The 14893-nt window shown below is 48.2% G+C and overlaps 1 protein-coding gene across 1 annotated transcript; it reads left to right on the top strand.

The window, feature by feature from the left end:
* The first annotated feature begins 789 nt into the window (after positions 1-789).
* Positions 790-3319, top strand: LOC123170241 (ethylene-responsive transcription factor ERF110). Its single transcript, XM_044588074.1, has 2 exons — positions 790-1415; positions 2304-3319. Exons 1-2 carry the CDS (start codon positions 1118-1120, stop codon positions 2975-2977), a joined length of 972 nt encoding a protein of 323 aa, XP_044444009.1. The 5' UTR covers positions 790-1117; the 3' UTR covers positions 2978-3319.
* Positions 3320-14893: the final 11574 nt, after the last annotated feature.

The raw sequence follows: 14893 nt of genomic DNA, 5'->3' as shown, positions 1-14893 counted from the left end.
GGCGAGAGAGCGAAAAAACCCTGTGCAAGGGCTCGGGAAAAAGGCTCTCTAGGGCAGCCGGCCAACACGGCCGGAGGACGAACCCTAGGTACGTACGACGCGGCCCCCAGCAGCGGTCATGGAGGCCGACTGCCCCAGGGGCGGCGCGCGGGTGCGGAAGCGGCGGCGGCTAGGGTTTGGATCGTGATTAGGCTGATACCATGTTAGAAGGGAGAGAGAGGTTTGGTGGAATATTTTGTTATATTGCTTGAGCCTAGTAGGCATATATATATATATATATATATATATATATATATATATATATATATATATATTATATATATATATTATATATAAGTACATGATTTACTTGGAGTACACGACAAGTCAGAATACTTCCTAGTTTATCCTATATTTCCTAATACAATCATGGTACTCAGCACTAATGATCCAGCAAAATACAATACACGTACTGTATTACTATCTCTTCATCAAAATATAAGACTTTTTAGGCTAAACTGTCTCAGTTCGTATCCGCATGCATGATGACCAGTTTGACTTGCTGTACAGTACAGATAGTCAGGCCGACAAAAAAAAATACTGATGCGTACACACGCATGCGGCTGAAACAATGCGTCCATCCATCATCCATCGGTCTCCGATCGCCAAGTCTGCCTAACGTACGCCGGCTGCTAAAATAATGCACGTTTGCGCTCTCTCTCTCGCTCGCCAGATCTCATCACCGGCCGTCTGATGGGTCGTCGATCGTCGCCCACTTGCTCTGAAGGGACAGTACGTGGTCAGCGCGAGACTCGGTCCAAATCTGAACCACGCCTTTTTTTGGCGGCTCTACCCGCTTAGCTCAGCTAGCTAGTGCTCAGCTCGCTCTAGCTCAGCGTGGCCACCGCGCGTACCTCTCGCTCGAAAGAGCCGCATTACATCTTCTTCTTCGCCTCGTCTACTCGAGTACTCATCCTCCATCTCTGATCTCATGCCTGTGTGCGTGTATATGTAGCGGCCAGTCCCCCTCGTGAACTTGAACTCGAACTAGCTAGCTGCCTAGTGGATCCAAGCTGAGAGTGTTCTGAGCTCGAAGTAGTTAGCGAGCTAGCGAGCCACTCGAACGATCGCGTGCTGCATGCTGGCAGCAGCGGCGGCGGCGGTGGCGGCATTACCGGGCTCGCGAGCGTGGTGCGGGATGGCGGGCCGGGAGCAGGATGGTGGATGCGGGGAGGCGGCGGGAGGCTCGGTGCTGTCCGGGGAGTACCAGGCGCAGGAGATGTCGACGATGGTGTCGGCGCTCGCGAGGGTCGTGTCCGGCGGCGACGGCCGCTGGGCCGACGACGGCTGGGAGGACCGCCCTGCAATGGGGGGCTACGTGCATGCGCAGGGAGGCTACTATCCCGCCGCGCCGACACCGGATCAGCTCGCAGCAGGTGAGGATTGAGACTCATTGCGGCCGCTCGTTGTTTATTGTGGGAGGAGAATGTTTGCGCTTGCAGGTCGGTGTCACCACGTTCCTACACTAGTAACGCTTTTGCCTCTTTTTTCCTTTGGTTTCTTTGTTTTTTCCGTCAAGTTTGTGTTTATAATTGTGAAACGTTCGGCATGCATGTGTTAGTCGTGCGGAACCTAAAGCTGGTGCTGGTGGTTAATCAAACTGTTTGTGACGTGCCCCCTAGTATAAGTGTTCTGGCGTGTTCCATGGGATCCCTTTGCTTGCAACGAGAGGAGTGCCACGTCAGTTCCATGATAAACAAAGAAAAGACGGAGTGCTACGTCAGAACCACTGCCATGCATGCACTGCACGCAACGACCGTTATTGACCGCAAAAATTGCCTTTTCTTCTGTCTACTTTTGACAAGTCTCGGTAGACAGAGATTTCGTTATGTCTCAGTTGATACTACATTCCTGTCATCTTGCATAGAGATTCATGCAAAATTTTCTTTTCGTTTCACATTTTCTTTTTATATGTTATATCATTTAACTGAGCTAAAAAATCTAAATAGAAAGAAGAAGAAAAAGACAGAAAAATGAGGGAATACCAAACTATATGGTTTGTTCAATGCACTCGTGCAACACAACAAATACACCGACCTCCCCAATGTATACCAGCACATGAGCGGTAGGAACGCACTCCACGTGCACGCAGCCGGTCGACACAGATGAGCGCATCTCTCACTAGATATATGGAAAACAAACAGATATGTACCAGTGTACGTACGTATAACCGTATAGTCAGCCGCCCTTTCATACAGTCAAATGGTGCGTGCTGGCCTCTCGCGCTTATATAGACCATCATCTTCTTTCTTCTTGCTCGGCAGGACAGGAGCGGAGCCCGGACGTGCAGCAGAGCGCGGCCATGGGGGAGCAGTACCCGCACACGTACGGCGGCGGCGGCGGCAAGGCGGCGGCCGCGGAGCAGACGAGCGTGCCGGAGCGGCGGTACCGCGGCGTGAGGCAGCGGCCGTGGGGCAAGTGGGCCGCGGAGATCCGCGACCCGCACAAGGCCGCCCGCGTGTGGCTCGGCACCTTCGAGACCGCCGAGGCCGCCGCGCGCGCCTACGACGAGGCGGCGCTCCGCTTCCGCGGCAGCCGCGCCAAGCTCAACTTCCCCGAGGACGCGCGCCTCACCGCCCCGGCGGCACCCACCGCGAGCGCGGCGCCGACGGTGGCCTCCTCGGCGGCCGCCTACCCCGCCAGCGCCGTCTCGGACTACTTGCAGTACCAGATGCTTCTGCGCGCAGGAGGTGGCGGGTTCCCGCAGTACTACGGCGGCGGCGGCGCCTCGTCCTCGGGGTCCTACTCGCTCCCGGAGTCGACTGTGACCGTGGCCTCCGTGCCGTCCTCTGCGTCATCTGCTTCGGGTTACGGCGGTGCGGCGGCGGAGCACGGCGAGGCGGCGCAGTGGGCGTGGCCCGCGGAGACTGCATGGACCTACCCGGCGACCACGGGTTCGTGGTCCGGTTCGAACCAGTATCCGCCGCCACCTCAATAGTGGTCGTTTCTTGTTTACTTTTGTCCTTCAAGAAAAAGAGTTGCTGTAACACTGGGAAAGCTAGCTCAGACGTGCGCCGATGGTTCCGTGATGCCGTGCCGTTCAACACTTGAACATGCGCGCGTGCTGGAAGCCAGAGTACGGGACGCCACAGCACTGTAATGTTCATGTTCGTTCTTTCGCTTTGTTGATGTTGAAAATCAAGTTTCATTTTCTTTTTAAATGAAAACGAAGGAAGGTTTGGTTTTAGACCAACATCTCCTCGCGTTTTTGTCGCTACAATGATCTGATAATGTCCTGGCATGGACCTTTTTCAAAGAAAAATAAAGAAAGGTTTATTCACAGTTGCATAAAGAAAAAGCCAAGTCGTTGGTCGAATGGTAAAATGGACAAAAATTGGAGACACATATGGCTTGCCTGAAAAAAAAAACTACTCCTGTGAGACATATACGAAATAAATGGTAGGGCCATCCTTCCTCTACCTCCCTCTAGCCGATTCATGTTCATCTTATTTCTCTATTTCCCGGTGAATTCTTCCTCCTTCTCCTGTACCATCTCCCAACTGTCTGCCTCGCCTAGCCCGAGCCGGTGCCTCCCATGTGTTTACGTCGCTCCCGGCCATCTATCAAACCTCGAACTCTCCTCCAGCAGTGGCGACGTTGCCACATCGACCTGGAGCTACTTCGGGGGCGCTTCTATCCATTACGGCACCGCCGTCTAGGCCCGTCGGACTCGGAGAGCTTCACCCAAAACCAATAGATGGGAAAGAAAGTTTCAAGCAACCGAGGATTAGCAAAACAGACCAAAATTATGTTTTGGCTCTTTATGAAGTACATTTAAAAAGTTGTTGAATATATACATTGTTTGTAGTATTTGGCTCTTTTGTACGAGGCTATGAGCACTATACTCTTAGCTCGGGAATGGTTTGAGCGTTGCAAGTCGTAACAGGGTGAAGGAAGCTAAAATGCTACTCCCTTCGTCCCATAATATAAGAGCGTTTTTTACACTACTAGTGTAAAAAACGCTCTTATATTATGGAATGGGGGAGTAGAATTGTAGTTAGGTGTTTAAGCCATGTGTGTTGCCTCACATCTTTTTTCCTTCAAGCATAATCAATTACTCTTTTTGTTCACCTTTATAAGGCGTTGTAGACACTTTAGACAACGTGCAAAAACAACTTAATTTCAGTTGCCTGAAATGACTTATAGAAATGAATGAAGGGAGTACTCATCAAACTAACAAAAGTACTCCCTCCGTCCCAACGCTCTTATATTATGAGACAGAGGGCTCGCATAACCCTATTGAATATCAGGTATACCTTGAGAATAAAACATGATGCTCCAGGCGAAAGCCTATTGTCGACCTTGTCGGCAACAATGATGGCGACGCCTTTTGGCGCCGCTTCCCTTCATGAAGGCGTCATTGGGGAGCTCCTATTCTCACTCTTTCTGTGCTCCGGGTGAAAGCCTATGATCCTTCTCTGGATCAGGCGACGATGGCATCTTTGATGGCGTTTTCCCCCTTGGGGGCGTTGTTTTGGAGTCACGGATCCGCGGTTGGCTTCCTAATGTCTAGGATGAAGCGGTTGTTGGGTGATGGGGTTGTTTGGTGGTGGCGGTGGAAGTGAGCTATGGTAGCGACCGGCGCCTTGGTCGTTCTGAGGGTGGACTTTTCTCTTGGGGGGTCGTGGCGGCGGTGAGGTCTCGGGTTTCGGTGCCCTTCGACGGCGCATGAGGTTTGTTGCCTTGTTGTGCTTTGGATCCCTCTATTTGTGATGGTGGCCATGGTGTGGCCTAGAGGAGGTGCAGGGCTGTCTCGGCGGATCAATGCCCTTCGGCACGGTCTATGACTCTCTTTGTCGTGACGTGCCTAGGCAGTGGGAGGCCCTTCGATGGTGGCTGCGACTCTCCTAGCTCTTCAAGGTGCTGAGTGATCGCAAAGCAGCTGGTGACTTCTTCTCTACGTCTTCTCGGTGGCGGATCTCCTTTCGACTGATCCAACAAAGCTAGCTCCTGCTCTTCTCGGTCTGCCTAGGTGCTCAGTTCTTGATGTTGGCTGTGTGTCTCACTCACTTCTGGTTCTTCTTCTTGTGTTTCTGTTGTTCCCTGTAACTCTCTGGTGTGTGTCGTGTGTAATCTGTTGCACCTGTTGTGTTGTATCCTACTCTTATCTATAATGAAAATGGTTCAGGCCGGCGTAAGCCGGCCGTAGCACCGTCAAAAAAAAGAATAAAACATGAGAGATTTAGCACACTATGTCTAGCAGGCGCCACCACATCACCATTTTGACTTCGTCATCCCCGCGATTGGGCCCTTTGGTCAGCGCACGAGAGTTTGAGCCTTTCTTTTATTTAAGATCGATAGAAACGAGTTGCTCAGAGAGCTCGTACACCTCTCACGTCACCCAATCACGGTTGTCAATGGTTGAGCGTCCGCTTTGTAATGTGGTCACATGTGTCCCCGTTCATGTCACTTGTTCGCACAACAGCAACGCTAGCCAGTCAAATGAGTGCCACAAATGCAAATAAAAGAAGAAGAAGAAAAAACTATCAACCGCCACAGCAAGGCCCAACAAGTGACCACTACTCAACCCAGAAACAAATGAGCCAACAAATTGATATCCAACTAGAGGACAGAAAGTAGGGAGCTCCTATACCGCGCCTTCAGCGCGCCGCAAGAGAAGTGACGCCCGCAGCAGCCGCTGGATGGGCCGGCCCACGATCACGCAACAAGCAACGCGAAAAAATGACCGGCAAAAATACCACCGGACTCAGATTCGATCTCACGACCTCATGCTTCCAGCTCACTAGTGTCGAAAACGTTCTTATATTATGGGACGGAGGGAGTATTACCTATGACAAACGCGAAAGCTTTAAAGAATAGAAGTGTAGACGCGTTATTTATTGCGCATTACACTGTAGCGTTTATATTTTCCAATTAAATATCTTCACATATTACAGATGGAGTTCATGAGCATGCAAAAAAAGGTTCACATATTCAAAAATTAGTTCGCCAACTCGAAAAAGTTCATGTATTCAAAAACAGTTCACGGATTCAAAAGAAGTTCATCTATTTTGAAAAAAATTCATCGAATTTGAAAAAAAGTTCATCGATTTGAACAAAGTTCATCGAATTTGGAAAAAAATTCATCTAAATTGAAAAAAGTTCATCGATTTGAAAAAAGTTCACGAGTTTCGAAAAATTCAGTTCATGGATTTAGAGAAGTCCATCCATTTGAAGAAAACAATTACGAATTTCAAAAAAGAAAGTAAAAAAGGATAGAGAAAAAAGAAAAAAGAAAAGGAAAAGGGAAAAAAGAATAACAAATAAAAGGACGAAAACATGTATGCTAACACATCTGGTGATGTGGTTGAGTTGGTTATACGTCGATACCTGATAACCCGCGACGCAGGTTTGAATCCTAGCTTGCGCGGCTTTTTTACAGTTTTATGTAGAGTTTAAAAAACAGGAATACTGGAAGTTAGGCCGAGCCCAGGTAGCGCGGCTGCAGGGCGCCGGTTTGCGGAAACAACTATGGGAGCAACTAGTTAACGAGCGCTCCTTCGGAGCGCTTCTGGTTTGTGGTTTGGTGCGTTTTGCAGTTTGACCCTCGAACTATCAGAATTTTCCGTTTTCCCTTTCCGCGTGAAAACACAAAGAAAATACCAGCTCGCGCGGTTGGTTCCCTGTTTCCCTTTCTCGTTTCCCTTTTTGTTCCCATTATATTTCCGGGTAATGGAGATTTATGGGGTAGTTACGGGCGGGGACTACCAACACTATCAAATGTGACCTTTCAAGTAAAGAAAAAGCAACTTTTTAATGTAAAACGGCAGTCTCCAGAATCGTTCAATCGTGTGACTTCTTTATAGGCACATGTGAACACTAGGAGAGGCACGGGTGTATAACATTACTAAATTGAAGAAAAGCGCCTCCGGCTCGCCTTCGGCTCGTTTAATTTTCATAAACATCTTGAAGGGGGGGCATAGGTCAAAGTGTGTGTTGGTCGTGCGGCATGCTGGTTCGTGCGGCGCGTTGTACGTCGTGGTGTGACATGGCGCCTCCGGCGCGAGGGAACCTCCGGCTCGCCTTCGGCTCGTTTAATTTTCATAAACATCTTGAAGGGGGGGGCATAGATCGAAGTGTGTGTTGGTCGTGCGGCGTGCTGGTTCGTGCGGCACGTTGTACCTCGTGGTGTGGCACGGCGCCTCCGGCGCGAGGGAACCGCCGGCTCGCCTTCGGCTCGTTTAATTTTCATAAACATCTTGAAGGGGGGCATAGGTCGAAGTGTGTGTTGGTCGTGCTGTGGCACCCCGGCTCAGAGCGACCGCTTTACCCTGCATTGCCAGCCCAGAGACCATGTCTTCTGGCAACACACAACATCTTGATACAGAAAACAACCGCTTTATTGATGCTAGCGGATCAGAGTTTATATTACAACAGATGTCGAGGCGGCACGCACGGTGCGGCTGAACAATATGTACATTATTTAGTGAACATAAAGGGGCCTCGATCATGAAAACTACGCGGCAGCGGAACAACATTGTAGCGGAAGCTCCATAGCACACGGACACCGATGTGGACACGATCTAGACCCGGACAACACTCCTTTCCAACGAGACTTTCCTGAAATCTGGCATGATACGCCATGTCAGTACATTGAATGTACTTGCAAGCTCACAACAGGCATAATCATAATGACAAACAATGTCATGATAATTAAACAATTAATAATAATGCAACACCATATGTCCAACATGCTGTGATCATGCTCGAATGTCCCTCGGGACGGACTTACCAACCATGATCATTTACGGATCACAAACAAATCACCATCGTGGTCTTGACCAGAGTAACTCGTGATCCTTACGGCGATCACAACCACGACCAATATTTGGTCTCGAACATCTCGATGGCCTTTCCGCCATCATCAACAGTGCAAAGTTCATAACTTAGTGTGCAAATTTATTAAACGTTGACTCATGGTGGGACCTACTACGAGGCGTCCGTGACCGTGGACTCGGCTATCGATAGATTATACACTCTGCAGAGGTAGCACACTGTACCCACACTACGGAACCCATGGCCTCGCACTCCCATTCGGGTGGAACAACGGCATTCCGACGAAACCCCTCCATTGCCATGACACTCTCCCGGCCACTCCGACCCAATCCCCAACGGGCTAGTCCTGGGTGGCCCCGTGTCTACCAAAGACACAACGACCACCGTCGTGGCCAAAACGATCCCACTCGGGGACCCGGTACCATAATCTCAACAACGGGCACACAAGATTATGCCTGCTTACCGGGCCAGGGTAAGCATGCCCATAACCTTCCCTAGTTGGAGGCACCGACCAGAGGCATGTCAATGGACCGAATCAAGGCCTATCCACAAAGGCAAATGTGGTTGCACTGGGAAAAACTCGATTCAGCGGCACCATGACCCAGTCAACGATATATTCAAGTTGAGTTATATTTAGGTTCAACTTAAAATGAAAATGACCAGTGTCATAGCATGCCATGAAATGCAATACTACACATGCATCACATATTAACGAAAATGACTGATGTCAACCATATTCACACTAAGCATAAACTTCAACAACTTATATTACTTTCCTGGTCAGGGTAACTCTCACTTTAACAAGATATTTTGTAGCAAGTTTTATTATTTTTCTCATGCAAGAAAATAACTTCGATTAATTTCTCATATGCATAGCAAAAATTATACTATCATCACCACAAGCAAATCCTAATTTCTTTACCAACAAAGTTAGGTTCAAACATTCTGTAAATCAAGCAAAATGGCTAAACAAGCACTTAACAGAATATTTTCTAGCAAATTTTACTATTTTATTTGTGCAAGAAAATAACTTTAAGTAATTACTCATATGCATAACAAATCATTTTATCATTACCACAAGTAGATCTTAGCTTCTTTACCAACTAAGCTAGTTTCAAACATTCTGTAAATCAAGCATAATAACTAACAAACACTTAACAGAATATAAATAACATCATAGTTATTTAAATGCATGGATTAATCCTTTCATTCAAGTAAGAAAATCATAAATATTGAAATGACACCATGAAAATGTTGCTGTGGCTTGCCTTAGTGCAGATGAGGTTCACAAGCCTTCTGGTGATCCTAGAGCCAAGCCTCACCCTCTGAAAATAATTTTAAATACAAGAAGATATCAAGAACACTTCTGAAAATCACCAGAAAATCTAGGCAGCATAGAAAAATCTCTTTTTTTGGTGAGTTGCTAGATTTCTTTGCAAATAACATAATGCAAAAAGAATCAATTCATTTGGACTTATGGTTGAAGAGTTATGGCTGTTTGAAGCTTTCTGTAAATTCAAATGAATTTGAATAAAAATAAAACAAACTGGGGGGGTGACGTCGAAGGCGTAAAGCCCAGGGGCGCCACCACTCGTACCGCTTCGCGCACGTACAGAGTGGCTGACTAGCGGACCCCGCTAGTCAGGTGAGGAGGAGGGGGAGAAGGAAACAGAGGGGGTCGCGGCTTCGCCGGAGCTCTCGCCGGCGACGAGGGCTCCTTGGCCAAAACGAGAGGGAGGGATTGAGAGAGGGGACAGAGGCGCACCTGCCCGTACCCGTAGCGTAGCTAGGGGTGGTCGGACGGGGTCGGAATCGACCTTGCAAGCGAAGGAAGAATGCGGTGGTCGCCGGAGATGAGGAAGACGGCGAGCAGAGGCAACTCCAGGGGCTCCATGAGGTCGGAACAGCTTCACCGACAAGAGGTAGAGGCTCTGGAAGGGTCGCCCTGGCCTGAGAGGGGCTGGAGCTACCGCGACAACCAGAGGAGATCGCCGGCGAGCTCGAGCTCGGGGACGGCGGCCCGCGGCCTGCCCGGCCGGGCTACGGTTGCCTACGTGCTAGAGGAGTGGGTGGGAGTGGTGGATGGTGCTCGAGGAGGCTGGGGCGGCTCCATTTATAGGCGAGCGGAGAGGGGGGGTTCGGGCTCCGCCGATGGACACCTGTCCACGGCGCCCGGCGACGAGCGGCGTCAGTGAGAGGGGAGAAGGCGACGCAGCTCACGCGGCGAATGTTGGCGAACGGGGGCGAGCACAGGAGCGAGGAGATGGCGACGAGCACAGTGCGCACCACACTGTTGTGTTGGCCGGACCGTGCCCGTGCTCGCTGCGGCGAGCTCCAGCGTCGGCGAGCGCCAGGGGGGATTTAATGGCGTTGAGACGAGGATGGTGGCGAAGTTTGGCACGCTCGGGCAGACGGGGGAAGCGAGCACGCACGAATAGAGCGCTCGGCGGCACTCAGAGCACGTCGACACGCAGGCATGGCATGGTGGACACGCGTGGTCACCGGGCGAACTCTTCCCTCAGGCCAGCCTACGTCCAAAAATCATGTCTGGCTTGTTGTTCGTGGTGGTTTTGAAGTTTACCACGCTTTGGTTTGGATTCAGGTGCAGTAGAGGAGTTTTTACAAGCCAAGTAAGTTTCTGATCAGTAACTTTGAGAGGTTACTGAGGTCAAATGGCTGGGAGTTGGGGGCTGTGCTTTGGAGGTTAGCCATGATCTACTAAGGTGAAGATGCACAAGAAAATCCAGGCACAATGGAGCAAGTAAAATGGTAGTTGCTATAGAAACCACCATTTTTGTCCAGAACAGAAAATATTTTCTGTAGCAAAAATATTCCAAAAAGTGATGAAATATTTTTGCTCAGGAAGGTGCCCTAGGGTTCAAAGAATATTTGTGAATTTTCTCAGATTTTTGTGAGCCAGAAAAATTGGGGTTGCTTTGGAGCTCAATGAACTAGCTAGGGTTTTAGAGAGGAAAAATGAATATTTTTCATTTAAGAAAAATATTCCCAAGATTATTTTGAGGTGGATCAGAAGGAGAAAGATGATTAGAGAGGGAAATAAGGCACTTGGGTGAAAGCCAAGGGTACCCAAGTGTTTAAGTCCAAAAGAAAAGATTCAAGAACTCCAAATTTCAAAATAAACCCAAATGAAAATCACGCAAATAAGAGGGGGCAAAAACCAGGCTGTCACAAACCTCCCCCACTTAGAATCAATCTCGTCCTCGAGATTCAGTTGCTTGGGAAAACCACTCTGGATAATGATCCCTTAGGAATTCTTCCCGCTCCCAAGTTGATTCTGATTCTGTGTGATGCTCCCACTGAACCTTGTAGAATTTTCTTACTTTACTGCGAGTGACCCTTTCCATCTGGTCCAAAATTCTAAACGGTCTTTCTTCATAGGTCAACTCATTTGCCAATTCTACCTCAGCCATAGCAGTCCTTTTTTCAGGCGGGGATATGCAACGTCTTAATTGTGAAACATGAAACACGTTATGCACTTCTGCAAATTCAGCGGGTAGTTCCAACTGATATGCAACAGTACCCAGTCAGGACATAACCGGGAATGGACCAATAAATCTGGGTGCCACTTTTCCACGGGTCTGGAATCTCTTGACGCCTTTCATAGGAGTGACTCGGAGGTATACGTGTTCTCCGGGTTCAAAATTGATCTGTCGGTGCTTTGCATCATAATAACGTTTCTGTCGAGATTTGGCCAATTGCAATCTGTCTCTGATTTCCTTAACTTGTTTCTCAGCTTCCATCATGAGATCTATTCCGAAGATACGACTATCTCCAGTTTGAGACCAATTTAAAGGAGTGCGGCACTTACGGCCATACAGAGCTTCATACGGTGACATCTTTAGACTGGTCTGGAAGCTGTTGTTATAAGAAAACTCGGCATATGGCAAGCAGTCTTCCCATTTAGGTCCTTGGGCTAAAGCACAGGCTCGCAGCATATCTTCGAGTATTTGATTTACCCGCTCTGTCTGTCCATCTGTCTGAGGATGATAAGCAGTACTATATTTCAGCGCTGTCCCCAAGGCTTGATGGAGACGTGACCAAAAAGCCGAGGTAAACAGGGAACCTCGGTCGGAAGTGATGGTTCGGGGTACTCCATGCAGACTGACTATTCTGGATACATACAGCTGTGCAAGTTGATCCGCTCGGTATCTGGTGCTGATCGGAATGAAGTGAGCAACCTTGGTTAAGGTGTCCACTACGACCCATATTGCATCCTTGCCTCGCTGAGTCTTAGGCAGTCCTGTAATGAAATCCGTACAAACATCATCCCATTTCCACTACGAAACTGGCAGCGGTTGGAGAAGTCCGGCTGGCTTCTGATCTTCTGCCTTCACCTTGTTGCATATGTCGCAACAGGCCACAAAATAGGCAATGTCTTTCTTCATTCCATCCCACCAGAATATTTGTCTAAGGTCTTCATACATTTTCGTACCTCCCGGGTGAATGGAATATGAGGATTCGTGTGCTTCCGACAAGATTTTCTAATTTAAGTCAGGCTGATTGGGTACACAAATCCTTCCACGGAATCAGAGGGTACCGAATTTGTCCTTGGAGAAATCTGGGGGTCTGCTTTGCCATCGGGCTCTTGGCACATTTTTGCAGCTTGATGTCAGCTGGCTGGGCCTTGCGGATCTCTTCCTCAAGTGTGGGGGTAACTTCCAAAATATTAGCGAGGCCATCATCCACTATGACCAGGTTGAGCTGAGCGATCTCCTCTTGGAGTTCGGGAGGCAAGGATTTCAATATGACATTTCAGCTGACAGGCTTTCGACTGAGTGCATCGGCAACCACGTTGGCCTTACCCGGGTGGTAATTTATTCCAAGATCATAATCCTTGACCAACTCTAGCCATCTTCGTTGACGGAGATTTAAATCCGGCTGAGTAAATATGTATTTAAGACTTTTGTGATCGGTAAAAATTTGGCACCTTTTTCCAATGAGGTAGTGTCTCCAAATTTTTAGCGCATGAACCACCGCAGCCAATTCCAAATCATGAGTAGGATAATTTCCCTCGTGGGGTCGTAGCTGTCATGATGCATATGCTACTACCTTGCTATCTTGCATAAGTACGCAACCAAGGCCTTGCCTGGAGGCGTCACAATCCACATCAAAACTGCGATAAATGTCTGGAAGAGTCAATACAGGTGCGGTTGTCAGCCGTATCTTTAGCTCATTGAAACTTTTCTCACAGTCCTCCGTCCATTGAAACTTCTTATCCTTTTTTAGCAGCTCCGTCATGGGTTTAGCAATCTTGGAAAACCCTTCAATGAAATGACGATAATATCCAGCTAATCCGAGCAAACTCCGGATCTGCATCACGGTCGTGGGCGGCAACCAATCGAGCACATCCTTTACTTTGCTCGGGTCCACGGCTATACCTTTGGCGGGTAGTACATGTCCGAGAAACCTAACTTGCTTGAGCCAAAATTCGCATTTACTGAATTTGGCGTATAGCTGATGGTCGCGGAGTCGTTGTAGCACTGCTCGGAGGTGGTCCTTGTGCTCTTCTTCAAACTTGGAGTAAATGAGGATGTCATCGATGAAGACTACCACGAATTTGTCGAGGAAGTCCATGAATACTTTGTTCATCATATTCATGAAGAAAGCAGGGGCATTGGTGAGACCAAAGGACATCACTGTATATTCATAAAGACCGTACCGAGTAGTGAATGCGGTCTTAGGAATATCTTCCTTTTTAATCTTGAGCTGATGATATCCGGTGCGTAAATCGATCTTAGAGAATACTTTTGCCCCACTGAGCTGATCAAACAGATCATCAATCCTTGGCAGCGAATATTTATTTTTGATGGTGACCTCATTCAGCTGGCGGTAATCTACGCACATGCGGAGGCTGCCATCCTTTTTGTCCACGAAAATAGCAGGTGATCCCCATGGTGAAGAGCTGGGACGAATATATCCTTTCTGGAGCAGTTCATCAAGCTGTTTCTTTAGCTCCACTAATTCTGATGAGGGCATCCGGTAATACTTCTTGTATAATGGTGCAGTTCCGGGCACAAGATCTATTGCAAATTCCAGCTCTCGATCTGGTGGCATGCCTGGCAGTTCTTCTGGAAATACATCAGGGTACTCGCTGACCACAGGAATTAATTCCAACTCAGCCACAGCGGTGAAAACCAATTCTTGCTTGGGTATATTCTTGTGAGCATAGAATTTGGTAGTCTGCCCCTTTAGACTGGTCAAAGTGACTTCTCATGTTGCACAGTTTATGCAAACTTGATATTGGGTCAACCAATTCATACCCAATATAATATCCAACTTTGCAGACTCAATAATTATCAGAGAGGTTGGAAAGTAGACTCCGTTGATATTGATTTCCAGATCACGGCAGACCAGATTGCTCTTGAGTAAAGATCCCGGGGTTTGTACCAGCATATTTTTGCCCAAAAGCGAACAAGGAAATTTGTTTTGGGAAGAAAAACTCCGAGAAATAAAAGAATGGGAAGCCCCAGAGTCAAATAAAATTACGGCAGGTATGTCATTAACAGAAAACATACCAATGACGACTTCGGGGTTCTCTTGGGCTTCATCGGGCTGAGAGATGATGCACGTGCTCTATAAAGTTGACTTGTGGCCTGAATAGGGCATTCGCCTTGTTGTTCTTGGGGCACTGTCTGGCATAATGTCTGTTCTACCCACAACTGAAGCAAGAATTATTGCGCTGACGCTCCTCATGCATTGGGTTGGTCACGACATTCTTGACTTGAGTGGTGGTCTTGTTAACATTCTGTTGCCAATTTGGCTTGTATTCCACCCGAGTCTGCTGCCAGGTACGAGCCTTTTGCACTGGTTGCCCATCCTTCTTTGGCTCAAACTTGCGCTTGTGGTCGTTGTTAACAGGCATATTATCTGATATAAGCTTGTGCTCCTGTTCAGCAATGAAAGCCTTGTTCACCAGAGTTTGGAAATCTGGGAAATCAAACATACTGAGAGTACACCGGAGTTGCGGATTTATGCCTCCAAAAAATTTGTCAATCTTCCTTTCTTCGGTGGCCACGTCATAAAGGGAGTAACGGGCCAGATGATTAAATTTTTGCAA

The sequence above is a fragment of the Triticum aestivum genome, chromosome 1D (assembly GCF_018294505.1).
Source record: "Triticum aestivum cultivar Chinese Spring chromosome 1D, IWGSC CS RefSeq v2.1, whole genome shotgun sequence".
Taxonomy (NCBI): Eukaryota; Viridiplantae; Streptophyta; class Magnoliopsida; order Poales; family Poaceae; genus Triticum; species Triticum aestivum.
Note: the sequence above shows the minus strand (reverse complement) of the source record. Positions and strands in the feature narration are given on the sequence as shown.